Below are 26,417 nucleotides of genomic sequence, written 5' to 3'. Positions count from 1 at the left end.
TTATTTATTCTTTCATTTATTTATATATGCATGTTTTCATTCTTTTGATACATTTATTTGTGCATTTATTAATTTATTTCAGCAGGTATTTATACATTCTTTCATTTATTTCTGCATTTTCAAAATATTATTTCAAATAAATTCAACAAATCTAAATGTATGTGTATAAACTGTATGACACTGAGCCATATGGCAAAAATACGTGAGCACCGCGACCCCGACCCCGGGATAAGCGGTTGAAGATGAATGAATAATGTACAGTAAAGTAGTAGTAGCTAAAACAAAAGCATGGTCATATAATGTATCTAACAGTAAACCTGTTGAACTGCTGTGTCTGTAAGGAGTTTCTCTGCACTGATTCAGTTCTAACTTTTAATTTGATGTGTGATTTTTTTTTTATTACTCATGATACAGGGAAAAAAGGTGGGCTCGTCCGGGATTTGAACCCGGGACCTCTCGCACCCTAAGCGAGAATCATGCCCCTAGACCAACGAGCCGCAAATACCTGCATTTTTGGACAGAATTTGGAGGCTGCACTGTACATGCCACGTTGCATGTACATAGCTGTAGATCCCACTGTCTTTGAAGCACCCCTCTAGGTTTGTCTGGTGTTTGGGCGACATCTACAGGCGCTTAACTGTACTGCAGCAGACTCTATCTCTACCTCATCCATCCATGCTCTATACCCACACTGCTGTATTAACCTACTATTATACCATCTTTTTTCTCAGCAGAAGCGAGAAATCAGCAAATTTATTCTCAAAAAATGTACTTAAACTCAACCAGATGACCTCAAGGCTTTCTTCTTCTTTTATCACAAATATTTGTGTTTGCACAATGAAACTCCCATAGTAAATGATATTCATGACCACATTGGATTGGTTAGATTAACACCCTACAATATATGTTTGCACATTTTTAGTACTTTAGTACTTTTATTGTATTTTTCTATTCTATATTTATGTTTATTGCCTATGCACCAAAACACCAAAGCAAATTCCTTGTATGAGTAAACTTACTTACCAAAGAATAGTCATAAACCAGATCTTATTGACGGGATTATTGATGGGGTGTCAATCTGGAGTTCTCATTTATTTTAGTAATTGCATTGTAATCTTAAAATGTAATTGATGTAATGCAATCTGTAAAACAAAACGTGAAAATCTGTGTTATTTTGCTTCCTTCCAATCTCCAGCCAGGGATAACAAGTAAAACATCAATCAATTGACAGTTGTTACTAAAAATGGGTATCTTTATGGCAAAATTGGGCTCGTCCGGGATTTGAACCCGGGACCTCTCGCACCCTAAGCGAGAATCATGCCCCTAGACCAACGAGCCACGTTTTCCTGTATTTTGAGCACTAGTTTTGATTTTCAGAATGCCACGTTGGCCAAACTATGCTCTTCTAAAACTGTTCCCAGACTTCTTCAGATGAACTTGGTCAACAGTGCCACCTGCAGGAGGAATATGGTACTGCAGGTGTCAACTGTCTGTACAGTTCCCCATTGACACTTGATGCTTTGTTACACCAGATTTCTGTCCTGTCTGGGATCCAGTCATTGCTCACAAATTGACATTTTATTGCATTTTCAAATCACACCACCAACGAAAAGAGAGAAAGCCATCTGCTTATAAAAATACAACACACAGGTCTATACTTTTTGGAGATCTCTCCAAATACAGTGAAACAATATACATTTCCATAGAAGGGCCACATATACAGTATGACATTATTCCCTGTTTTTATTGAGATATAGATTTATATATTTATATATTTGAGTCTCCTGTTTCTTTTACAATAGGTCAACGATAAGAAAAGGCAACATGCAGGGTGATAGCAGCACATTTAACACGTCAAAGAGAACATTCAACAACACAAAGGGAGAAAGTGACATTTTGAATATTCCCCCTCAAATAAACTAAGATGATTATGTTAGAGGTAGTGCTCTTGTAACCACAGAATGGAAATGTGATGCAATTAAATTTATTGAGCCACAGGTAACAGTGTGTTTCCCTCTGTTCAGCGAAATTAAACTTACATTAGCTATACTTTAGATATACTGTCATTTTGCAGCACCTCTGACGGTGGTTCAAGGGGGTTTTGGAGGTGTAATTCCTGCTAATGGCCACCGGAGGTCATCTTTACTCAATACGTCTTTAACCTTAAACACTGGCACGGAGAACACCTGATTGTTGAGTCACTGACGATACAGATAAGTTCACAAAGCAAAAAATAGGATTAATGTTTCAAGAGTAAAGAGCTGCTTCTGAGTTTGTGTGTTGATATGTGCCAAATGAACACAATAGGGTGAAAACAAAAGCTTTTGTAAACATGGCTTTTCTGTGCACGAACACGCTCCTACATCCACGAATCAGAATTACTGCCACGTATGTTCACGTACAGGCTGACTCCACCGTACACAGAATATAAAGTGCGTTCACATTAACAATATGAATCCCCCCCACCTAAAACAAATATTGTGTCAATGATCATTATATTGCTGCTGTCACCGGCGAGCAACACATTTGAATTTTTTGGGAGGAGTTACATTTACCAAGGTTGTTTATGTATTTAATTACTTCCATGACCTGTAAAAGCTCCAATGCAGCTGTTGCAGATGCGTGTTTCATGTCTGACAACAGGTCCGACACCAGAGTCACGGGATCGGAGCAAATGAGGCGACAGACTTAACGGGACAGCTCAAAGACAACTCTGTGCTTTCTGGCAAACAATTATTACCTTATCAAAAATAATCCTATGAATAAGAACGGTAACAATAATGTGCAAATTATAAAGATGAAATGAGAGCGTGTGTGTGTTTTTTTTTTTTTTAAATCTCACTTTTGGTTTTTCTTTTATCATAAAACAACTTGAAATCAGAAACAATTCAACAACAAAAACACACCAGAGACAGGCTGATGCTGCTGTGCCGACTTTTAAAACAGTTCATTCAGGAGATGTCTTTTAAAAAAGGCTCTTAAAGGGTGAGGTGGGGTGAGGGGGGTGGGGGTGGGCAGTGGGAGGGCTGGGGGTACAGAGACTGTAGAGGATCCCGGTGGGATCCAGAGCGAGTGAAGGGCTTGGACCAGCGACAACAGTTTAGGTTGGTGTTAGAAGTCGGACAGGCCCAAAGGCTGGGAGGGGCTGATGGGAGGAGAGGGGTGGACTGGGTGGGGGTTAAGTTGGGGGTGGAGTTATAGAACCTTCTGAAGGATGGCGTTGGGCACTTCCAGAGTCTCGTCCTTCACCAGGACGATGTCATAAGAGTCCAGGTATTTGTCCAGCCGCTCATCCACCTGCGGAGTGAGACAAAAGGAAACTGTCAGGAGAAGAAGGGCCAGCGGCTTGCTGTCACTCAAGAGACAATGCCCCTAATTATTCATAAACTTTAACCTCCAATAAAATAAGTGTTGTCTTGGAGATATGACCTAAACATAAAGACTAGAATGGTTTATTGTACCAGGCCTTAAACAGGTTTAATTATGCTGTGAAAACGACCTGTTTAACATGGGGGTCAATGAGAAACTGCTCTATTATGAGACCTGCCCCTAGTGGCCACTCAGAGAACTGACTTTTTTTGCACTTCCTGATTAGATCGACCAGGAAGTCGCTGTGGTTGGGGCTTGGTTCACACAGGCAGGCAAAGTATCATGGTGTTTGGCAAATTCAATCACTACAATCGCTATTGGAAAAATCCGGATTACATCTCAAACAGACATCACCTCCTCCCAGATCTCAGTTTATTGGTTATTTCCAAGATCACAAACTCAATCAACTCCATGTTCAGGGACATTTCTGTGTGTTAGGAGCCGTGGTCAAGTGTCTCGTCTGTACCTTATCGTTGAGGAAGCCGATCTTGAGGATGTTCTCCACGCTGGGTGCTCCGTCGGCCATGCTGAGGTCTCCCAGTGAGTCCCCCATCAGGATGATGTTGCAGTATTCCTTCAGCTGTTTGAAGTACTCCGTGTTCCTCAGGGCGCCGTCGTGTTTGTTGTACACGTGGATCAGCTCGCCCTTGAAACCCTTCAGGACGCCCTGTGAGATGAGGAGCAGAACAAGAGTCACTAGTTGTAACACAGAAGTGCAGGGGTGCGGGTCCGTCTTCGTTCCTGCGGGACTCACGTTTTCATCAAAGTCCATGAAGTTGGAGACGACCTTGACGTTGGGGTGGTAGACTCCGGCCTGGCGAATGATTTCCTCCAGGACGTCGCCCAGGCCAGCGGAGAAGATGAAGACGGGCACATCGTGCTGCTGCAGGCGGTCAAAGAACTGCTCGTAGCCGTCCCTGAAACCAAGCAGACATGGAAGAGAGACAAGTCGGTGAGAGGCGCCGCGTATTCTTTTGTTTGAGGTAGACACGGCACCTCATTCTGTGAAAACATTTAAAGGAGCGTTTTTGGTTGGATGCCTGGAAGAATAAATAGATCTGTGGTTAAAACAGGCGTTAAAGATTTGAAAGCTTTGTTCGATGACATAAAAATACAACAGTAGATACCCCTCTCCTGAATGTTAAAACTCGTATGCGTCTTCAAGAAGGCGTTTGCCATCAAGAGGCTTAATAAGATTATAAACTAGATAGATAGATAGATAGATAGATAGATAGATAGATAGATAGATAGATAGATAGATAGATAGATAGATAGATAGATAGATAGATAGATAGATAGATAGATAGATAGATAGATAGATAGATAGATAGATAGATAGATAGATAGATAGATAGATAGATAGATAGGGCAATGCCATCTGCTAAACACCCATAATGCAACAGTAAACCGCAGTGCTCCTGTGTTCAGAGTGTCCAGGTACCTGAGTGCTGCGTCAGACTCTCTCACTACCTCGGCCAGTTTGTCTTTCTCTAGCCGCTGCTCCACAAGCAGTGTGTGAGACTTGAAATACCTGAAAACACACACACACACACACACACACACACACACACACATAAACACACACTTTTAGGTAAACGTGCATGACTTTGTTACACCTGTGTAGGTTTGTGTGCACGTGTCCGTACCACTCCACCATGAACGGGTATTTCTCCTCCATGGTGAGCTGAGGGTCGATCTCGATGGGATAGTATTTATTCTTCAGCTGCAGCAGCTTCTGCCTGCACTCCTCTGTCACCAGCTTGCAGTTATCAATGATATCTGGACACAAAAGAAGAAAAACCCAATTATAATTTATTTTCCAAACAGGCAAGAAAACGGCACGCAAACTGGAAATTGGAGGATTTAAATTGCGACAGTTAGAAAAAGAAACAAACAAAGAAACGTCTCATGCTGGTTTTTCTCGCTGTACTTACTGTGACACGTCGGACAGCGTTGGCCGTTGACAGCGAACTTGCTCAACGTCATGTCGAAGTCTGTGATGACCTGCAACACAGCCAAGGATACATTTGTTTACCAGAAACACACAAACACACCGGATCCTTATACAGACACTGGAAGAAACTAAACCTTTTCGAGTTAAAAGGCTTCAAACATTCAAAACCCATTCAAAGTGTTCGGCTTGTAAGTTTTCCCAGTTGTGAGCTTCAGAACCACCAGGGGGCTCTGTTTCACATCAACACTGAGTTGACAGGGTGTCATGAGGACACTACCCTACCTGTAGTTTGGAAGCTCCTCCTTTGATGAGGTCGCAGATGATCTGCTCCACCCTCTCAGGGTCCCTCATGTGGACCGTCGTCTTCTCAAACTGAGGCATCTGGAGAGAGAGAGAAAGAGTGAAAGGGGTTATTTGAGGGTGAGGTTTAATCGTCCCTCTAACGTAGACAAACAGGAACAATTCAAAACCTGGCATGAGTCTATCTACAGCTCTTTGGTATGTGGAATGAAAAAGAAGGAGGAGGAGGAGGAGGAGGAGAGCACTGAAGCGAAGCTTGTGTTGAGAACCAGGATTAAATATGAACCATGTGTGAAAGTATGTTTTGAGCGGTATGAGGACTACATGCCAACTTAGAATTAATGGCATTTCTATACGGTCTTCAGTGTATTTGAATACACTGTTCACTGGTCCAGACACACACACGCACACACACACACATTGCTGGAGTCAGGTTTCAGAGTCATGAAACAGCTGATGTTTGGATTGTGCCCGTGTTGTATAACAGGCTGGACGGCCTCACCAACAGCCACAGTGCTGCCCTGCAGAGAGCAGGTCAACTTAACCTCGTCTTGTAACTTCATCTCATGGACATCCGTCGTGCCTGACCGCTGCAGAATGGGCAACTTCTCAAACCTTCTCACTGCTCGACAACAGGAAATGTTTGTCTTTCAAATGGCTCGGACATGTGCAGCTGTATCACAGAGACCGGATCTGCTGGATAATAGGTGAACATTCAGTAACACCAGTTGATTTTCTGTGGTCGTTTTTTGTCATTTTGTTTTTTTGTTTATTTTTTTAAAAGAGTGACCTATCCATGAGAGCCATACCCGTATATCGATGCCAAAAAGCAAAGACAAATCGTACTTGCGCGTGTGTTTTCTGATATGTGCCGATATAAAAACCTTTTTTACAGAACACGTACTGTAATGCACAAAGTTGTGCTTAGAAACGGTGTCATTTACCTATTTATTTTTGTTTATTTAGAATTGGTTGCAGTATCTATCTATCTATCTATCTATCTATCTATCTATCTATGCATAGATAGATCTACACATACAAGGGCTTCCCCCTCTTAGTCCATTAAATCGGACATTTCATTGTCTAGTAAATCTTTATGCTATTTTAATGCTGAATGACTTATTTACTTACTAAACTTATGAGCACATCTGGTAAACAAAAGATTTAAAGTGGTGTTTTGCTTCATTCTTTTCTTAAGAAACTCTGTTTTACAGATCTGTTTACATCGACTAAAGAGTGGTAATTGACTGATAGAGGACAGTCTCTCTTTAATGGAGGACAGTCCGTATGCATACAGATATGAATATTAAAAAGCTCTTTCTGATGCAACACTGACAGTTGAGAGAGAGGCAACAAACTGAATACACACAGGCACTCTCAGCACAACTTCCACCTTGTTATATCATCACTTTCAGGCTTCATGGCACCTCATAAATCCCTCTGATCCTCCAGAAACACGACACCCAGAACACAAACCTAAAATAAAACTGCCTACTCTAATATGCATATGATTGACACACAAACACAACTTCCTGAATGTCATATCTGCTGAGTAAAGACTTTGTAGACGACAGAGGCTCTGTAAACATGCTCTGACTGTACAGGGCCATAAATACGTAGAGCTAACAGGGGTTTTACAGGGTGTGTGTCCCTGACATTCAGATCTGCTTTTCATCTGAACAAACTGAATATTCTGAAGACGTAAATTCTGCTTCACAATCATCAATTTCACATTTGTAGCGACACTTTGACACAGCCCGATCTGTCAACAGACAGCGAGAGCAGTTTTACAACATTATAATCGAACAGAAGTAAAGAGTTTGGTTAAAAAAACTAAATTTGTGGATTAACATTACAAGCAGCAAATACTGAGGTCAGAGGTCAAAGGTCAAAGCATCTTAATAACAGAAAAAAGACATTTTGGAAGGATTTTGTTCTTTTTTGTAGCACTCAGTGTTTGTTCTTTTACAGTTACTATGAACCAAAACTGGCTACAGCCTGGAGTGTAACCAGTTATATACACACATTAACATAAACATACACACACACACACACACACACACACGCACACATACACACACTAACTTACCGCGGGTCTGTTGTGTCAGCTGAAACAAAAGTGAGGAAAAGATTGTATGGCTGCAGAGGGCTTTTATATCTGCAGCAGCAGTCAGGGAGGGAGAGGGCGTCGCCCAAAAATGTTTTAGACAAGCAACCCCTCCCCCTGTACAGAGAGGCGCACACACACACACACACACAATGATCATTTGAGCTGACCCATGACACTCACACACACACACGCAGTTCAGTATAAATAGACCTACATTACAGACATGTGACCTTTGACCCCGTGGAAAAGGAACCTTTAAAATCAATCAGAGAAGGTGGACTGCTGAGCACACGCATTTTAACACACAACACCCCCGCACACACACACATACACGCAGAAAATAGCATGACAGAGCAGGGAAGGTTAGGAAGGTCAAGGTTCAGCATGAGCGTCAGGCTGTTTGGTCTTACAATAGTCAGTCACAAATGATGCGCATACAGGTAATGGACGTGCCTCACTCTCTCTGACACACACACACACAGGTATTAATCTACAGTGTGTGATCCTCATCTTTGTGCTGCTGCTTCAATGTTCAGGTCACACAGATGCACACACTTAGAAACAGACGAGCTGCAGCACATCTTTGTGTTTCTGATTGAGTCTTAACATGTCCAAAAAGAGCGATAATTGAGGACTTTAAATTGCCCGTAGGTGTGAGTGTGAATGGTTGTTTGTCTCTATGTGCCCTGTGATAAACTGGCCTCCTGTCGAGGGTGTACCACGCCTCACGCCCAATGTCAGCTGGCATTGGCTCTACCACCCCCCCGCGACCCCCTTGAAGATGGTAGGATGGATGACTCCGCAAAAGTACGCAGGAAGCTGCTTTCCAAAGCAAATAACTTTATTGAAGAATATTTAAGATTATTATACATTACATAAATAATTTTACATTGCTAAAGCTAAATAGTACGGTATATTCATTATCAGTCAATTGCTTAACATTTAAAAAATTCTATATGACATCATCCATCATCGTTTTCTATAAAGAAGGATATCTGTGCAACTTCTGTACCTTTGTGCAACATGGCCGCTTGGTCCCAGGCTCAGTTTTTGCTGAACAAGGCTCAGCTCCCTGCGCTCTGAACTGTTGGTGTTGTTGCAATAAGACAGAGGAGAGTTGAACATGAGACAAGCACGTCCACTCCTCTGCAGAGCTCCACTGACTTGCATACCACGACTCACAAGAACTGGGTCGACGCTCTCTGATTACACTGTACCATCATAACAGTGCACACTCCGCTGCAAAAATCAGGCTACAGGCCCTCTAATCCTCTCCTGGATTTACAAGGAGAGGAGTGTGTTTTTGTTTAGTTCAGTATCTTTCTGTTCCATTACAATCCTGTGCAATAATTCTTACCTTAACTTTGGACATATGCACATCGTGTTATGTCATGTATATCGAAGTTTGCACATATTAACAGTACATGCAGACTATAAGTCCACACTAAGAAAGATGTGAATATGACAGGTGATCGCTCTAAGCCACTGAGGTGTTAACACTACTTTGCAAGAAAACAAGTGCAGTCACGAACCTGCGTGACTTAACCACCCATAACGGAAGTGGAGCAAAGCTTTAGTGGTTGATCACCTGTTTGGGGCTGTTTCACAAAGTTCTCTGAGGAATATTAGTGGGCCCTAGTGTTGATTCAAGTTTTGGATTTGTTTTTGATAATATGTTATGTGTTATTTTAAAGAAAAATGCATGTAAAAGTACTGCATTTTTGGGGATCCCAGTAGCTCACACGGTAGACATACAGTCCTCCCTGCAGCGGCCCAGGGTCAGCTCCGGGCTGTTGCCTTTTGCTGCATGTCCCCGCCCCTCTCTCCCATTTCCTGTCAATCTTCAGCTAAAGTAAACAATAAAGGCATAAAAAAAGTCTGAGATGAAAGGGCGGCAACAAGTGATCAACCGATACATCGGCCGGCCAATATTTGCATTTTTTTACCTGTATCGTATCGGCCCTAAAGAAACGGTCGATCCCTTGCGGCAACTAACAATTATTTTCATTGTTGACTAAACTGTAAATGGTTTTCTTGCACACGTTTCACCTTAAGGGTTGAATATGGAGAAGGAGCACTAGTGTCTCAAGATCGTAGTCACAACAACAAAAAATAATTCCAGCAGTTGGGTTGCCAGGTTCGTGTGTCAAGGGATCAGTCTAACGACTAATTTGGACTAATAAATAAATCTTACAACAGTATTTAACGTTAGCAAGTCTTCAACTGGAAGTCTTTCTTTGAGTGCTGTGTAATCGATTAGCTAGCTCTCAACTCAAAATTATTTCTTGTTTCTGCAGCAACAACAGACAACCCTGGCAACCTGTGATTTAACGCTATTGGCTTCTACAATGGAAACAGAACATGACAGAAAGTCATTGTCAAACCCGTAAAACTTTTTTGAAATGCAGACTACATATATATATTTTTTTATTATATATATATTTTTAAATATAGCTTTTAATAAAGACTCTACTTATTCAACGTTTAACATGTGAGTGAGGAAAACTAGTTACAACGTAGTCTGCTGCATTAATGCAACAGTACGGTCACCACTACAGTGTAAAAGCTTTAATCGCTTACAGTGGTGTCACATGTCACATGAGCGTTTGTTTGGTTTAATTATTGCCCCGCAGGAAGTGATACCATGATAAAAGCACAGTGGATGTCAATATTCCTGCAGCTTCACGGCCGTCATCACACAGAGAAAAGGATCGCAGAAAAGATCAAAATAAGAAGGTAATGGAGTGGGGATTAAAGGTCGTTTGTTAGACTTGTTCAGCATGTGACTGCAAAGCTGAGTGGAGCTAGCAGTTACATAAGTGCTCATTTGGATACTACTTTGCATGTTGCTCTCAAACACGCCCGCACAGAAAATGACTGTTATCAGTGCGATAGACTTTTCTAACAGCTGTTATTTTTTTGAAATTCCTCGCAGCATTCCTCTGATATCCCATCACACCCGCACAAGCCCGGGCAAAGGTTACGGATAGGTTAGTGCTGCGGTGACCTCGCCTGGGTCTGTCAGGGGTCAAAGGTCATGGAGGACAAAGCGCAGGGCTTCTCTGAGTGTTTCCACAGGTGCCCGGTAATGAGCTGTTGAGAGACAATTGATCCAAGCACTGTTTTAATGTGATCACATCTTATAAACAACTGTGTTCACACTAGCTACTACTGCTAATACTGCCGATCACAAACTAAATGACCTGAACATAACATAACATATCAGCTCATCTGTAAACTGGCAGTATAGACGGAGAATTTATCCTATCAGCCACAAAGAGATATTATGGATAATCCTTAACAAGGTTGTGAAATCCATTTCTGTTGCAAATAACCTCTTGACACCTGTCTAATATCCATCTTAAATATGTGCAGAGTACATGAATGCCTCCAGGCTGCATGGATCCTATTTATATTTCTAAGTGAACACGGTGTGATGTTAAGACACGCCTGAGTATTGTGAATGTGCTTGTTTTTGTATTAAGGACCATCATCAGGCTCTTGTGGCCCCACCCACACTGAAAACGAGCTTTGGTTGTCATGGTGACAATCTGTTGCTACAGATAAAGCAGCAGAAAAAGGCTGCGGCTGCTCGGGTTCAGACTTCACCCTTTTTAGATTTTCATTTTTGTTGCAATTCCCTCGACTACACAACATTCTACTGACTGTAGCAAAATCCCTTAATAAAAAAAAACAAAATGCATGTTCCCATTTGTTCTCAGGCTGTCGTTATGCTTTCTGTACCACACGTCCGCACAGAACGGGGAAACAGTGCATTTGTTTTCTTTGCACCCTCAAATTTGCTGCAGAATGGTTCAAAACTTAAAGTGCATTAATTCCTTTAAGCGGTTTCAAATCAAAAATGAAAGAAATTGAGACAAACTCCTAAACATTTCAATGTTTTCGACTGTTCTTGGTTGCAAAAATGCCTCTTTTATTTTTAATTGTAACTGATATGATGTATTGTAAATGGTGTTGCTTATTTTTTTATTCTCTATCGTCCTATGTGTTGTAACTCTGCTGCTGCCTGCCTTGGCCGGGTCTCCCTTGATAAAAGGTATCGGTTAGGTAAGTAGGTATAGGTAATAAAGGTTGTTAAAATAATAATACTACATTAAGAAGTGATTATTTGTGGAATTCAGAAACACACAAAACCAATCTTATTTTCTAAAAGAAACCCCCAGACTTTCGGTTCAAGTGTAGCTCTGCCCTGCCCCCCAGAGGTTCAACAGGGTGAAAAACACTACAGCAGCTTTCTTCTTCACCGGATGCAGCAAAAGACCTTTACACAGCAGACATTCAAGGGCTGGTTCAATGGTTTAAGCCCTGTGCATGCAGGCTCACCGTCGTCACTGAGTCATCAATGCTGTGAGTCATAGCGTTCACAGAGGCCACGAAGCAGAAAAAGGTTTTACAGGTTTCACACCAGTCAAATACACCACCATATGTCCATCAGCAGCTACACGTGAGTTCATTGAGAGAGCTTTCTACTTGTTTTAATAATTTATGGAGTAAATACTCCAGTTAATTGCCTCTCTTTCTTTTTTCGTTTCGTTGTTTGATACCTAGTGGACTTTGGTCTACGTGAGCAAGACACTGAGCCCTACGAAAAAAAGGGACAAAATATACGTTGCTTTGGACAGAATGAATGTACCGTTAAGATAAGGTCGGATGTCCCTCATAACCAGACATCAACCCGATAGGTACCTTTCTTTCTTTTGACCTGTTATCTGAAAGGTTCAATGTCTAAATTATACATGAACATATCCATATTGTCACGCCCGCCCCTGGATAGGAGTAGATCAACCTGGGAACCGGATCTGGGACCTTTGTCTGATGACCAGTTGGGCTCTATATTACAGGCAATAGACAAACCCTCACTCTGTAGAAGACATTTTTCCCCTCAGTTCAAAACTGTCCACCGTCTTCACATGTCTAAGACTAAACTGTTTAGTTTTTTACCCTAGCTTAAGTTCAATATGTGACAAATGCAAAACCAACGACGGTACTCTCTTACACATGTATTGGCTGTGCCCCAAAATACGGATATTCTGGCACAATGTTTTCAATACCGTATCTAAATTTTTGGGGCAGAGATTTCGCCCCTAGCCCCACTCTAGCTCTATTTAGCATTGCCGCTGGAGTTGACCCACATTTGACACTTAGTGAACAACATATAGTTGCTTTTGTCTTACTTCTGGCCAGACGCGCAATTCTGCTTGGAGTGAAGGATGCTGCCTTGCCCATGCTGAGCCAATGGCCTCAAGACATAATGACCTGTCTCAAGTTGGAGGTGATGTGCTTTTCTATCAGCGGTTCAGCCAACATCAGCTCCAGTAAATAGGCCAGAGACATTAGTGGGTGTGAAATTCTTTACTTCTAGTGTGCTGGCTGTGTTTTTAAAAGACTTTTTCGGGTTTTAGGATACTCTGCCGTACATGGATTTATGGATTTATTATCAATACAAAAAGGACACAATTTTATGTTTCTACTGTTTGAAATATATTTCAAACAGTAGAAACATAAAAGATAAAGATAAAGATATACCTAACTTTCAGGGCAGTTTTATAACATGAAATATTTTTTTTCTCCTTTTGTTCACCAGCAATTATTTCATAATTTCCTTCTCCATCAGTAATAATAACAGGGCTGCACAATGAATCACAAAAAGAATATGTGTCATATACACTGTACACTGTGGTTCTGCAGAGATGTCCCAGCCTACAAATCATTTGGTACTGATCCTCCCAAAAACCACACCATGATCATTTTAATCTACCACTGAGAATGAGAATAATGTAAGATCAGTCAAAATAACAATCAGATCTTTTGTGCAGCCCTAAATAAACCTGTGGTCCGTCTATTATCAAAGTGTTCTGACCTCTGACCTCCTTTGTACTGGATATTCTTATTGTTTCATTTGGCAGATGCCTCAGTTGAAAGTGTGAGCGAACGCACTACACGTAACTGCAGTAACCAGTGAACAAAGCCTGCTGTAAACAGAAACCACAATGGTTTTTAGGAATGAAGAGGAGAATGTGCTTTGTTTTTCTGGGATGCCCAAATATTTCTGAAACGACCCAGCTGGGTTTTTAGGAGCTCCAGGAGTCAATAAAGCGGCTCAGCAGAGGAATGTCCCTGTAACATTTCAACACAGGACACAGAATGAAAGTCTGGCTGAGTTGCCGTCGTGTGGTTCATGACTCCTGGGGCTCAGAGCGGATGTTTGTGCTTCTGTAGCGTCGGGCATCATCAAAAGCAGATGGCCATAAGTTTCCACGCTGCGGGTTGGAAAAGAAATGAGCCGACTGTTTCTACCCAGAAGCCACAGCGGCTAATCAGTCCAAAAACTCATCATGTAGCGTCATTCTTTTCACCAAACAACTGGAATTGCACGGGAGCAGAGCAAACAAAGGGCGGACGGCTGCCTCGCAGCTTGGATCTGTTTCATTCCAGAGACTTTGATTATATCTGTGGCAGCCACGGCCTGCAGCCAGAGTTATAAACCAGGAAATACTCTCAATCAAATAATTAGCAGCGTTAAAGGTGGAATACGGAGAATCTTTATTCAAAGCTGTATTTAAAAAAAATAATTATACATCCAACGGGCATTTTAAGGAGTACAGAATGAAAGTATTACTTTTCCATAAAAAAAAATATTAAGTCTGAATTAATATTTACATTTTTTTTGACAGATTTGACAATGACTTTCTGTCCCGTTCTTTTTCCATTGTAGCAGTCAATAGCCTTGTGGCTGGTTGCCAGGGTTGTCTGTTGTTGGGTGCAGCTACTGTAGGCTGGCACTGGGTGAAATGGATGGACTGAGATTCAACGGCATTAAAACGCACGCCCAAATGGCTACGTTTCTCCTTGATTGGTAAGATCACTTTCATGCTTACTTAGCTGTAACAGCTAACGCTAACGGCTAACACATTACACAAAAAATTAATTAACTAGTCGAAATTAGTCGTTCCCCTGTATGATTCATCACTTGACACACTCAGCAACGGACCTGGCAACCGGACGCTGGAATTATTTTTTGTTGTTGCGACTACGATCTTGAGAGACTATGGCAGTGTTCTGCCTATTCTCCATATTTAACCTTTAACTGAAAATAAAAAAATAAGATTGCCTGGGAAGCTCTGGTCAGCTGAAAACAACCTCCCTTGGTGTTTCAGCTGTTTTTTAATGAAGTCAAATCACATCAGCAGGGAAAGAACAAGACACAGGCGTCTACAGATCTTCACTGGATCGTCTGCTGCTCACTGTTGTAAATAAAAAGCTTCTGCTTCAGCTTATTGAGTTCATGCTGATCACAGTAAGAACACATACAACTCCAAGATGCATCAGAAAGTGCAGTCTTATGTCTCATCTCTGACCTCTCATTCAGAGATCCAAGTGTTTGGCCTTTCCAGGTTACTTTGATATATTTTACAACCTCTTTGTCACAAACTGGCTGTTAAAAGTTTAATTTCCTAAAACAACAATGATGCAATAAAACAGATGTAAAGCGGTCAAGATCACATACTTCAAACCTGTAACCATGGATTGGAAAACTAAGAAAGGAATTAAGTCTTATTTGACATGAACCAAAGCCACATAAAGCTGTTTCTGTCCTGTTTGCTTTAAACCAGGACTGCCCAACCCTGCTCCTGGAGGGCCACTGCCCTGCATGTTTTAGGTTTCTCTCCGCTCTTACACGCTCGAGTCTAACGATTTTCAAACCTGTGACAAGCTTCAGCTGCTTGATACCGAGCACATCATTAGATTCAGGTGTGTTGGAGCAGAGAGAAACCTAAAACATGCAGGACAGTGGCCCTCCAGGAGCAGGGTTGGGCAGCCCTGCTTTACACCAACCAAACATGCTGCTGTAAAACCCTGCTTCACACTTCAGACTATGGGGAGCCAACGCAGATAAAAGCACAATTAAGATGACACAATGAGACGAGGCAACCTGCGAGGAGAGTAATAAAACAGCAAGTCAAGCCATAGCCAGAGATTCGACTGCTGTGGTGGCCACTTTGAAATCTGATCGGCTGTTTCTAGTGTAGATGAAATTCCTTTCGGGTAAATGAGCTTTGGAGTGTCTGTATGTCTCTGTGGTTACGCATTACATACCATACAAATATGCAGCTATACAGGTGGAGCCAAATAACTCAGACATGAATCATCGATTCTATTACAGTATATAGAAACGCCTGCAAACTGTAAATATCTTACAGCCCTCATCTATAAGCCCTGGACTTAACTAGTTTAACATCCATGCGGCAGTTATTAGAAACTACATTGTGAGAAAATAAAGCAAACTTATTCACATAATTATTGGGCAAAAATAGAAATGGTTATCCGTCCTGTGAACGCAAGTATAAATCCAAGTTTTCATATATAATTGTTGCAAAACAAGGTTTTAGTGAGGTAGATTTTGCAAGTTCAATAAAGTAATAATTGTTGTTTTCACCTTTGTTCTGCTCATACAGACAAATGTAAATATATACACATTTCCAAATCAGAAAGGTGCTTATTGCCAAGTACGTTTTCACTAGAGTTGTTCTGATTCTGACACCAGTATCGGAAATGCCTCCGATACACCTGAAAATGCTGGCATCGGTATCGGCGAGTACTGAAGTCCAGGCACCGATACGACACCACATGAGTTATTAGAAATAGAAATCCATTTACTGGTCATCTCATTGCCCATTTGCACCTGTTTAACATGTATATATTTGTTGTCTTTTTTTTGGGGGGGCGGGGGTATTATCGGAACATATCTAGTTTTCACATACAAGGAATTTTCCTTGGTGTTTATGTGCACAATAATAATTATGATTAAAAAAGAAACATACATTGAGCCAAGTACTGTAGTCAAGAACATCAATAGAAAAATGACCATAAGATATATAAGTATATGTACAGTATGAGATATATATGAAGTAAAATTTTACAGATACAAACAACTAAAAGTTTTGCAGCTTTGTGCAGAAAAACTGCCACTGTCTGCAGTTGGTGTGGAATGTTTATGTTTGTGCAGGAATCTGATTCCTGTCGGACAGGTTAATGAGCCGCTGTTGTGCCGTATCCAGCACCCCTGCTGTGAAATGCACCCCCTGGCATTATAGGTGATGTTTATAGGTGATACTCTGGATCAGGAGGCTTTTGTTTCCACCTACAGAAGTAGTTTATATACAGGTAACCCACAACGGTCAGAACATTGGTTACTTACAGTCTTTAAACTATTTTAAAGAGTTTAAAATCACAAACTTGGATGATAGCGAACACAAAACAACACCTTTTTGTATGTTCTGTGGAAATAAACTGCAGCCATAATTACAAAATGACTTAAATGGATCTTTTGAGCAAGTTGAATGTATTTGACTCAGCGTTTCCTAAATATAATCCCAGTTTTTCTTGCAATTCATAGGTTGTGTGTGCTTTTAATGTGGTTACCTGTATATAAACTACTCCTATAGGTGGAAACAACAGCCTTCTGATCCAGAATATCACCTGTAATGCGAGGGGGTGCATTTCACGGCAGGGGTGCTGATGCAGCTTGCATAACCTCCATGCTGCCTGTTTAACAATAGACAGCAGCACAAAGCTGTTCCCAGGACAGTGGCACGGCTGTAGAGAGCATCACTGGCACACAGGGTCAGCTGTCAAAGCTTTTAACAGAGAAGCTGCTGCTCTTTCTGTTGGAGAGACGCAACGTGATGACCTCTAAACACAGCTGCTGTTTGAAGGGAAACCCGCACATGCGCAGAGCAACGGGGGGGTCCACTATCTGTCAAGACACCACAAACAACGGCGCTACATTTCCGGACGGGATTTTCACAATAGACTCTCACACGTGTTGTAATGTCCCATGAGAGTTGCATGGGTTGCATCGAAAAACGGTAATAATGCATAAAGTTTAAAACACTTGGTGGTTACTGAATGTTTACCATATTTATACCAAGCACATTGCAGATGTTAATATACCTTAACGCACAACTATAACATGAAAATAAAGGCTATAAGAAATAAAAGGGCAGGGTTCATACACTTCATGCACTTTTCAAGCATTTCATAGTGTATTTTCATGCTTCCCAGCCCTTTCCAGTTATGGTAAACTACATTTTTGCAAACAGTGCATACAGTTTATTCAGTAAACTTAATATTGCACTTTTCATCACATTAAAGTGGATCTTCTTGTCTTATAAACAACCAGCATGGTGTTTAGAGACAGCTTTCTACAGAAGGATGACAAATGACAAGAAAACTAATTTGATTCATAGTCAGAGACAAATATAATCAGCCATTTTGATCATATGTTAATTGTCAAGTCATTTTTCATACAAAAATATCAGAAAATGCTGCTTTCAGCCTTAAATATGCAGATCTTCTTTTCTCTGTTATATCATTTGTATATGCCAAACCATATAATATACATTTCAAGCACTTGGATTAAAAATCCAAGTACTTCTAACCTTGAAAACACCACACTAAAATTACGTGTTTTCACGGATTTCCAGCGCTTTTATTTTGAAGGCGCGTCTCCCCCACTTCCTGTTTCTCATGCTATCTGGCCCGGGTCGGCTTGACACAGCACGAGTGTCTGTTTCTTTCACTCACCATCTCTATGATCCGGGTTTTCTTTCCCGCTCGCTTCTTCTTGGCGACGATGTACTGGGCCAGAACCACGCCGCCGAGCAGGGCGCACACGCTGGCGCTGGCCGCGGCCCCGACCTTCACCACGGCCGTCCTGTCCATGAAGAGTCCGCTGTTACTCCACCAACCGCCAGGCCACAGAGTCCCCCTCCTGCCTTCTGTCAACAGGCGCCTTCCTATTGGTGCACGCCCACAGCCAAAGATCCTCTGTGCTCAGCAGGATCACTCACTCTGTTATCATTTGGCGTCACAGCACGAAGGGTAAAAATATTACACAGAAGGGCAGGAAATGAAGACAAACTCAACTCAAAATAACGAGGGAGTATCTAAAAATAATCAAAATCATGACTTTGTATCTCAAAATATTGACTGCATACAAGGAAAATACTAAGCATCTAAAATAATGACTTAGTATCTCAAAATATTGACTGTATATCAGAAAAATGACTTAGTATCTAAAAAATAATGAGTTGGTATCTCAAAATAATGACAACTTTCTCAAAATAATGAAAATAATGACTTTATATCTCAAAAAATAATAACTTAGTATCTCAAAACAATGAAAATATTGACAAACTTTCTCAAAATAATGCGTAAGTATCTCAAAATAATGACTTAGTTTATCAAAATAATGACTGTATATCAGAAAAATGACTTAGTATCTCAAAATAATGAGTATTTAAAAATAATGCAAATAATGAGTTGGTATCTCAAAATTATGACAACATTTTCAAAATAATGCGGAATTATCTCAAAATAATGAAAATAATTACTTTGTATCTCAAAATAATGACAAACTTTCTTAAAATAATGCATTAGTATCTCAAAATAATGACTTAATATATCAACATAATCAAAATGATGACTTAGTATCTTACAATTATGACTTAATATATCAACATAATGACTTAGTATCTAAAAATAATCAAAATAAAGATTCAGTATCTCAAAATAATGAGAAAGTGTTATTTTGAGGTACTAAATACCATGTCATCATAATCTACAGGATCCTTTTTTTATTATCACACTGGCAGAAACTTCCATACAAAGGTCGTCAGGAAGGCGAACACTAAAGTCTGAATATCTCTGAACATAATATTTAAACGAAACCAACCACGTTACCCCGCACATAGAGGCTCAAGTTTTTAAAAATAAGCTGCCCCCATCCTCTTCCCCCCTTTCACTTTCTCTCAATCATCTCATTTCAAGTGTCGGACTGCACCTTCTCAGAAGACACATTTGGTTATTTTTGTGCCTCTCACTAGCTGGACAACTGGGACGACTACACACACACTCTGGTGTAAAGTCATTCTCAGAGTTGGAATGAGTTAAGATGCCTCATTTTCTATTTGGCCCTTTCACAGTGAGCTTATACCGTAGCACTATTCAGATTGGTCTTCAAAAGAAATATACTTTCGTACTTTTGTGTATTTTTCAACATAATATTAAGTGGGCCTATGCACTCATAACATCCTCTCTTTTCACTTCTGAATGATCACTTCTTTAATATGCATATACATTATTTAATGGTTATAAACCCTGTACTGTACATGTTCCCTCAGGTGCATACAGAAAACTCTTGTGGGTCACTATTATTGGATCTAGTAGGTCTATGGTACAGTCTGGTGTATGTTCAACATAACTTTACCAATGTTGCTGAAGGGGATCATCATGTATATAGATTTTGGAGAAATATCTGCTACTTGTATGGGTTGCTTCATGGTTTAAAGGGATATTGCCACCTGTGTAGATACGGTGTCACATGCAGCTTTCTACGTATTTCACAAAAAAGGAAACTAGTTAATTGAGAGCAACACCGTACTGTCTTACAAATGAATTTAGCAACATTCACATGCATTTTCTCTGAACAAAACTCTCACTCCCTACTCCTGCACATTTATGATCTCATCTCATCTCATCTTCAGCCTCTTATCCGGGGTCGGGTCGCGGGGGCAGCAGCTCCAGCAGGGGACCCCAAACATCCCTTTCCCGGGCCACATTAACCAGCTCTAACTGGGGGGTCCCGAGGCCTTCCCAGGCCAGTGTGGAGATATAATCTCTCCACCTGGTCCTGGGTCTTCCCCGAGGCCTCCTCCCAGCTGGACGTGCCTGGAACACCTCCCTAGGGAGGTGTCCAGGGGGCATTCTTACTAGATGCCCGAACCACCTCAACTGGCTCCTTTCAACGCTAAGGAGCAGCGGCTCTACTCCGAGTTCCTCACGGATGGCTGAACTTCTAACACTATCTCTAAGGGAGACTCCAGCCACCCTCCTGAGGAAACCCATTTCGCCCGCTTGTACCCGCGACCTCGTTCTTTCGGTCATGACACATTTATGATGCCTTCCAAAAATACTTTTAATCAGAAGAAGGGATTCAGTGACACAGTTGCTGTGGGAAAGTTATCTGACCTGTTGGAAACCAGTCACCTAGGCGCACAGAGACCCTTGAATCGGATTGCAGTTTTTAGATACATGACAGACATCACACATACACACTGGAGAAGTCAAAGAAAAAAAGTAATAGTGTTTATTGTATGAGCCGCAGTTATGCTGTCTGACACCAGACATACAGGACATTTCATAACCAGAATATAGGAGAAAATAATTAAGCTAATTTGAGTTTTTACAAATCCAGAGGGAAAATCTAAGCCTTCAAGATGATATATGTGTGTGTGTGTGTGTGTGTGTGTGTGTGTGTGTGTGTGTGTGTGAGAGAGAGAGAGAGAATGAGTGGAGGGCAGGACAACAAGTCTTGTGACTGTCTTGAAATGGGGAGGCAGTGTTAAAATGAGTTCCAGGTTGTGTCAGTATGCAGGCATAAAAAGCTCTATTGTCTGAAAATAAATAAGGGCAGCGTTTCTGAGCCGCATGAGCCACACGTCACATGATGGGAGCGAGTTTCCTCCAGACGACTGATGAAGAGTCAGATGAGACAGAGTTCTTTTACATTTTCACCAGTCCCAACAACTCTTTTAAGTGAGACTGGCTGGAGAATTTTCTAAAACAACAATATCATGGACTGACGCAATTAGGGTACCGGTGTTATATCAACTGATTTGTTTTAATTGTGGTTACAAATTGATAAGCAGTTAAAAATATAGAAATGTTCTGATCCTTTTGTCTCACTTTTGTTCTCATCTGTGGGGAAGAACCCTTGGATGATCTAACGCTCCCACCACAGTGCAGTCTTCTTCATCATCACCGTCCTCATCAGGTGTGTGTGTGTGTGTGTGTGTGTGTGTGTGTGTGTGTTGACCATCGTTACTCCACAGGCCGAATGCCCTTGGCTTCCTCCAGCTTCCTCAGGGACTCGTCCCATTGGGTGAACTGCTTGGACATCAGGAACATCTGCCAATCAGAGATCAGGGGTCAGTGGGTGGAGCTTTGTCCCAGCAGCAGTTAATGTAATCAAGAGGTCGGTTAGACACCGGACAAAACCTGAGCAGCAGTTTAGAAGTTTACCAGAACATTTAGTTTAAGAAAAGCTAGTATTTATGTATAATTATCCCAAAATCAGAAATCAGAAATACTTTAATAATCCCAGTCTCTTTTATCGCCATGAGATACAATTGTAAAAGAAGAAGTTTGTCATGACATGAAATTTAGATTTTTGTGTATAATACTTTGTCTTGTAGTGATTTTCATTGAACTGAATTAAAAAAAGAAGAAATCATCTTGTAAAAGTAAAAGTGTACCATTTTGTTATATTCCTCAAAAAGCTTCTTCACTTCCAGGGACTGAATGTCAGTTTGGTCCTGTGAAAGAGACAAACACGGAGGAGTCAACAGATAAAACCTTAGGAGAGAGAGAGAGAGGGAGAGAGAGACAGAGACACAAACAGAGAGAGAGAGAGAGAGAGAGAGAGAAAGAGAGACACACACACACACACACACACACACACACACACACACACACACACACACACACACACACACACACACACACACACACACACACACACACACACACACACACACACACACACACACACACACACACACACACACACACACACACACACGCACACGCACACGCACACGCACACGCACACGCACACAACATGCGCACACACGCACACAGAGATGATGACAGAGAGAGAGAGAGAGAGAGAGAGGAGGGCTACCTGCTCTTTGATGTGAATCTGGGACAGGCGCTGAAGCTTTGTGGCGTGCTCTGGTACATCTGTGAGCAAAAGAAACGCACAGCTTTCACTGACCCGATGAGGTAAAACACTCCTCTACTAATCCCACAGCTGCACAGCACCACCGCAAAACACTACATCAGTTCATAAAAAACGCAAGGGATTAAAATTGAAAGAATTAAGTTGCATTCATTTCTCTCTATTAAGCACGACAAAATGTTAGAACAGAGACTACAGCATGCTGTCAGGGACTCACCTCTGATGTAGGTGCTGTCCAGCAGAGGCTGCATGTTGCTGACCTGCTCCAGTAAAGCGGCCTGGGAATGCAGGAAGTCCTCCTCTGTACGGACATCACAGTGAGCACTGAATCAGGTGTGTGTTTCTCTTTGTCTTCCCCAATAAAACAGTTCTTGTTTATGTGGTAACTTACATACTTATACAATATGACAACATTTAACTTTATACGTATAACATTAAAAATTAAAATCACAAAGGATCATATGCAATACATAATTAAAAAGAAGTAACTGAGATGAATTTGATTGCAGTTGTAATTATTTTTCATTTGATATTTCTATCCCGGGGGCCCTCTTGGTTCTTACCAGCGAGGATGAACTCCAGCTTCATGGCATCAGGTACAGAGATGTTGTCTGTGAACTGGGGGTCCAGGTACTTCAGCAGGTCCTCAACTGCACCACGACACCAACAAATGTGATCAAAGTCTTGACAAACACAGTCTAAAATCTGACTACAGAAGACTTCCTGCAAGCACTGTCGTGAAGCTTTCAGACCTGCACTTTGCAGCACCTGAGGAATCTTATGTCAGCATTTAGATGTTTTTATTGTTCTGCCGGTGCCATGACCGATTAGTTCTTAAAATATTGAAATATTCACACTTCATAATGTTGTACATTACACCCCTCCCTCTCCCAATGTTTCCTGTTGATCTCGGTCCACACTGACTATTAAATAAAGGAAATAAAGGCAAAATTCCAAGAACAAAAATCAATATTGTTGCTGAGCAGTTACAAAAACTCTGTAATTCAAGCTGTCAGGGCTGATACAACGCAGCGTGTGACTCACTCTTCTTGTGCAGGATCTTCACTCGTTCTCTCTTGTTGGCTGTATTGGTTAGACCTGCCTGGATTCTGGCCAAAGACTCAGCACACTGCAGGACAAAGGACATCGATTAGATATAATATTAGTAATTAACTAGGGTATAGGAAAGTCATTACAGTGTATGCAATTCAAATATCTGAGGGTTTAATTTGTGCACTTTCTTTTATCTGCCCTGTGCCATGCCTTTGAGGTCTGGAGATGTGTCATATTCTAAGGAGCACAGGAAATTGCTTATGCACACTGACAGTATAACATGTTAAGGTCTGGTTTTGAGTACATCTGGAACAAGCATATCTACTAGTAACCAATATGTTTCCATCTGTAAAAAAAAAACACTTTCTCCAACCCTGCAAATACATAATTTACCAGGAAACTAATCGACTACAATGCCCCTTTGTAAGTTAAGTGTTCATCACATGATGCTCTGCTGAGATGCTGCATTCAAGGACCATGTTTTTAGCCAGTTTGCTAAAAAAATGAAACACTAAAAATGATTGCGGACTATTAAGCTTACCAGTGACTGTAAACCAGTGACTTCCGTTCAGTTAATTTCAGAGCAGTATCAAAAAATAAATGTATGTGATATTACTTTACATTACTGTTCTCCTATTCTTTTTTAATTTAAGAAATGCTACGCTCAGTTTTGAACGCAAGAACTTTTGTAATTGCATTTGAACAAGCTTATTTGTATTGTATTTTGCACTTTGCAATAATAATAATAACAATAATAATACTAATAAAGCTCAACAGCTATCCGACCAAATAGCCAACCCAGCAGCTGTTTAGCTAGTAAATAAATATACTACAGTTATTATTGTCTTAGACCGGAGTGAACAGCTGTGACAATGTCTAATAAATGTATTGTTGTTTTAAACAAACGTATAAAACGGGCGTTCACTCACACTGACAGCGCAGGCGTTAGCTCCGCTAGGCTAACAGCCGGCTAGCTTCTAAACTAGCTCGCAAGATAATCAGAATATATATTATTCTGTACGAACCTTGAATGGTTTACCACTATTGTTTCTTCTATCTCCGAATATTTTATTCTCCAGCGCCTGAAGACGCATTTCCAGGTTATCCATCTCCAGTTGTTTATCCATTCTTGAAGCTGCGAGTGAACACAGCAAGAACCGAACACGTCATCTACCGGCGGCGTCGCATATTGATGACGCGCTTACAACTAGATTTAGCTGTTTTTTGTGACAATACGTAACCTACACGCTTAAAAACATATAAGACGTTTAGTACATGAACAAAACTTTACTTTTAAATCATAAGTGTGAATAATTTTAGCAGCATCACGAAGTTAAAAATGTTTTTGACGTTGTTGCACTACACATATGTATCCGCTAAGTGTCGCTGTTTTGCGGTGAGCGGGGTTTTTCAGCTGTTTTCCGGTGACAGCAGCAGGGGAATGACAACATCGACAGTCACGGCCCTTCTTCCATTCAAGCCGACTGCAAAACATCCACAGAAAGTAAGGTTTTCTCCCGTATCACAACCTCCTTCTCACACACAAGTCATCTCTGTCTGTGGGATATGATAACAGCACCCAGGAAGCACGCTTGGTGTTAATGGTGAACAATCATTTGCTATGTTTTCGGGTGCTAAGTTAGCTCACTTAGCCCTCAAGCTAACGTCAGTTTTTGCATTACATCTGCGCAGTTTGACAGGTTTGGAGTTAGTTTGGAAGTCCAGCAGGTGGGTCACTGTCTTCTCCTGGACTATAATAACGTAGTAATAACTCTGACGAATTAATAAAGACATGTGCTTTACCTAAAGCGGAATTACTTTGAGTCAATGCGGAACTAGCTTGTGTTGCACTGCCTACTTTATTATTATTATTTTTATCATGACTATTAACTGCTTTTCAAATTTACATTCACTAGTCAAATACATTAAAATTGTCAAAATGTCGGCACAAGAAACAACAGAACTAACAAAGAAACAATACAGGACATTTGTACCATAATACAAAACACAACACAATCATGAGCACACACAAGGATTGACCTAATTTGTCGTGGAAATTATAACATTCGTATTAATTCATTGTTTAGTTTTTTACTAAGTAGTTTTACATTTGATATGTTTATATAAAAGTATTACATTGATGAATATAAAATTGAGCTAAGGTAGTGAGCAAATTAATTAAATACTGTTTGTTCTTAGGTAAATTGGATGTTTGAATATTAGTAACAGGTCAGTTTCTTTAAATGTGATGTTTTTGTTTTTGAGATACAGCTGGAAATCTGTCCTAAAGATAGTCTCATGTACACATTGGAAAAATGAATGTACTACAGAAATGTTTCCAGAGCGTTGTTGCAGACGCCTTCCAGTGATCAGATGGGTTGTGTTGCTAAAACTTTCATTAATGCCTGTTGCCTGTCTGCTCTGCTGTGTTGTTGACAGCAGGACGCTGCCTGCCGTCGGACTTCAGGGACTGTGTTTAGGGAAATTATCCTTTATGTGCCACTGGGAGCAGCAGCAACATGGCAGATGACAAGGACGTGTTGAGAGACGTTTGGTTCGGCCGGATTCCCGCATGCTTCACTCTGAACCAGGATGAGGTCACTGAGAGAGAGGCCGAGCCCTACTATGTAAGTGCACTCACTCTTTGACTTCACATGGTGACAGAACTTGAGGTCAGACCTAACTTTTGCCTGCCACTAATGCTAAGACACTCACCTCCAACCCCAGAAATACATCAGAACTTAATATGCGATCATTTCATAATATGTGCAATAATATTCATGAGCACTTTTATCCAATTTAACCCG

The 26,417-nt window shown here is 41.0% G+C and overlaps 3 protein-coding genes across 4 annotated transcripts in view; 1 reads left to right on the top strand and 2 right to left on the bottom strand.

Annotated features, from left to right (window-relative positions):
* Positions 1-1,563: 1,563 nt before the first annotated feature.
* Positions 1,564-18,520, bottom strand: nt5c3a (5'-nucleotidase, cytosolic IIIA). Of its 2 annotated transcripts, none has more exons than XM_083918759.1 (8): positions 18,342-18,520; positions 5,606-5,704; positions 5,304-5,373; positions 5,016-5,148; positions 4,811-4,900; positions 4,124-4,286; positions 3,836-4,036; positions 1,564-3,297 (listed from the first exon to the last, which is right to left on the bottom strand). In XM_083918759.1, the coding sequence occupies exons 1-8, from the start codon at positions 18,477-18,479 to the stop codon at positions 3,196-3,198; spliced, it is 996 nt and encodes a 331-aa protein (XP_083774885.1). In that variant the 5' UTR covers positions 18,480-18,520; the 3' UTR covers positions 1,564-3,195. The 2 variants fall into 2 exon arrangements, with proteins under 2 accessions (XP_083774885.1, XP_083774886.1); XM_083918760.1 differs by lacking the exon at positions 18,342-18,520 and adding an exon at positions 7,713-7,745.
* Positions 18,521-20,907: 2,387 nt separating this feature from the next.
* dctn3 (dynactin 3 (p22)) lies at positions 20,908-24,766 on the bottom strand. Its single transcript, XM_083917919.1, has 7 exons — positions 24,636-24,766; positions 23,602-23,686; positions 23,121-23,207; positions 22,775-22,858; positions 22,501-22,559; positions 22,073-22,132; positions 20,908-21,725 (listed from the first exon to the last, which is right to left on the bottom strand). The coding sequence occupies exons 1-7, from the start codon at positions 24,735-24,737 to the stop codon at positions 21,639-21,641; spliced, it is 564 nt and encodes a 187-aa protein (XP_083774045.1). The 5' UTR covers positions 24,738-24,766; the 3' UTR covers positions 20,908-21,638.
* Positions 24,767-25,054: 288 nt separating this feature from the next.
* Positions 25,055-26,417, top strand: part of atg5 (ATG5 autophagy related 5 homolog) — a 33,006-nt gene continuing 31,643 nt past the window's right edge. The window contains exons 1-2 of the mRNA XM_083917904.1: positions 25,055-25,114; positions 26,050-26,237. Of these exons, the coding sequence (XP_083774030.1) occupies positions 26,130-26,237 (108 nt within the window). The 5' untranslated portion in view covers positions 25,055-25,114; positions 26,050-26,129. The remainder of the gene's footprint in view (positions 25,115-26,049; positions 26,238-26,417) is intronic.

This window comes from Echiichthys vipera (genome assembly GCF_963691815.1).
Source record: "Echiichthys vipera genome assembly, chromosome: 8".
NCBI classification, from domain to species: Eukaryota; Metazoa; Chordata; class Actinopteri; order Perciformes; family Trachinidae; genus Echiichthys; species Echiichthys vipera.
This window is presented reverse-complemented; position numbering and strand designations above follow the sequence as displayed.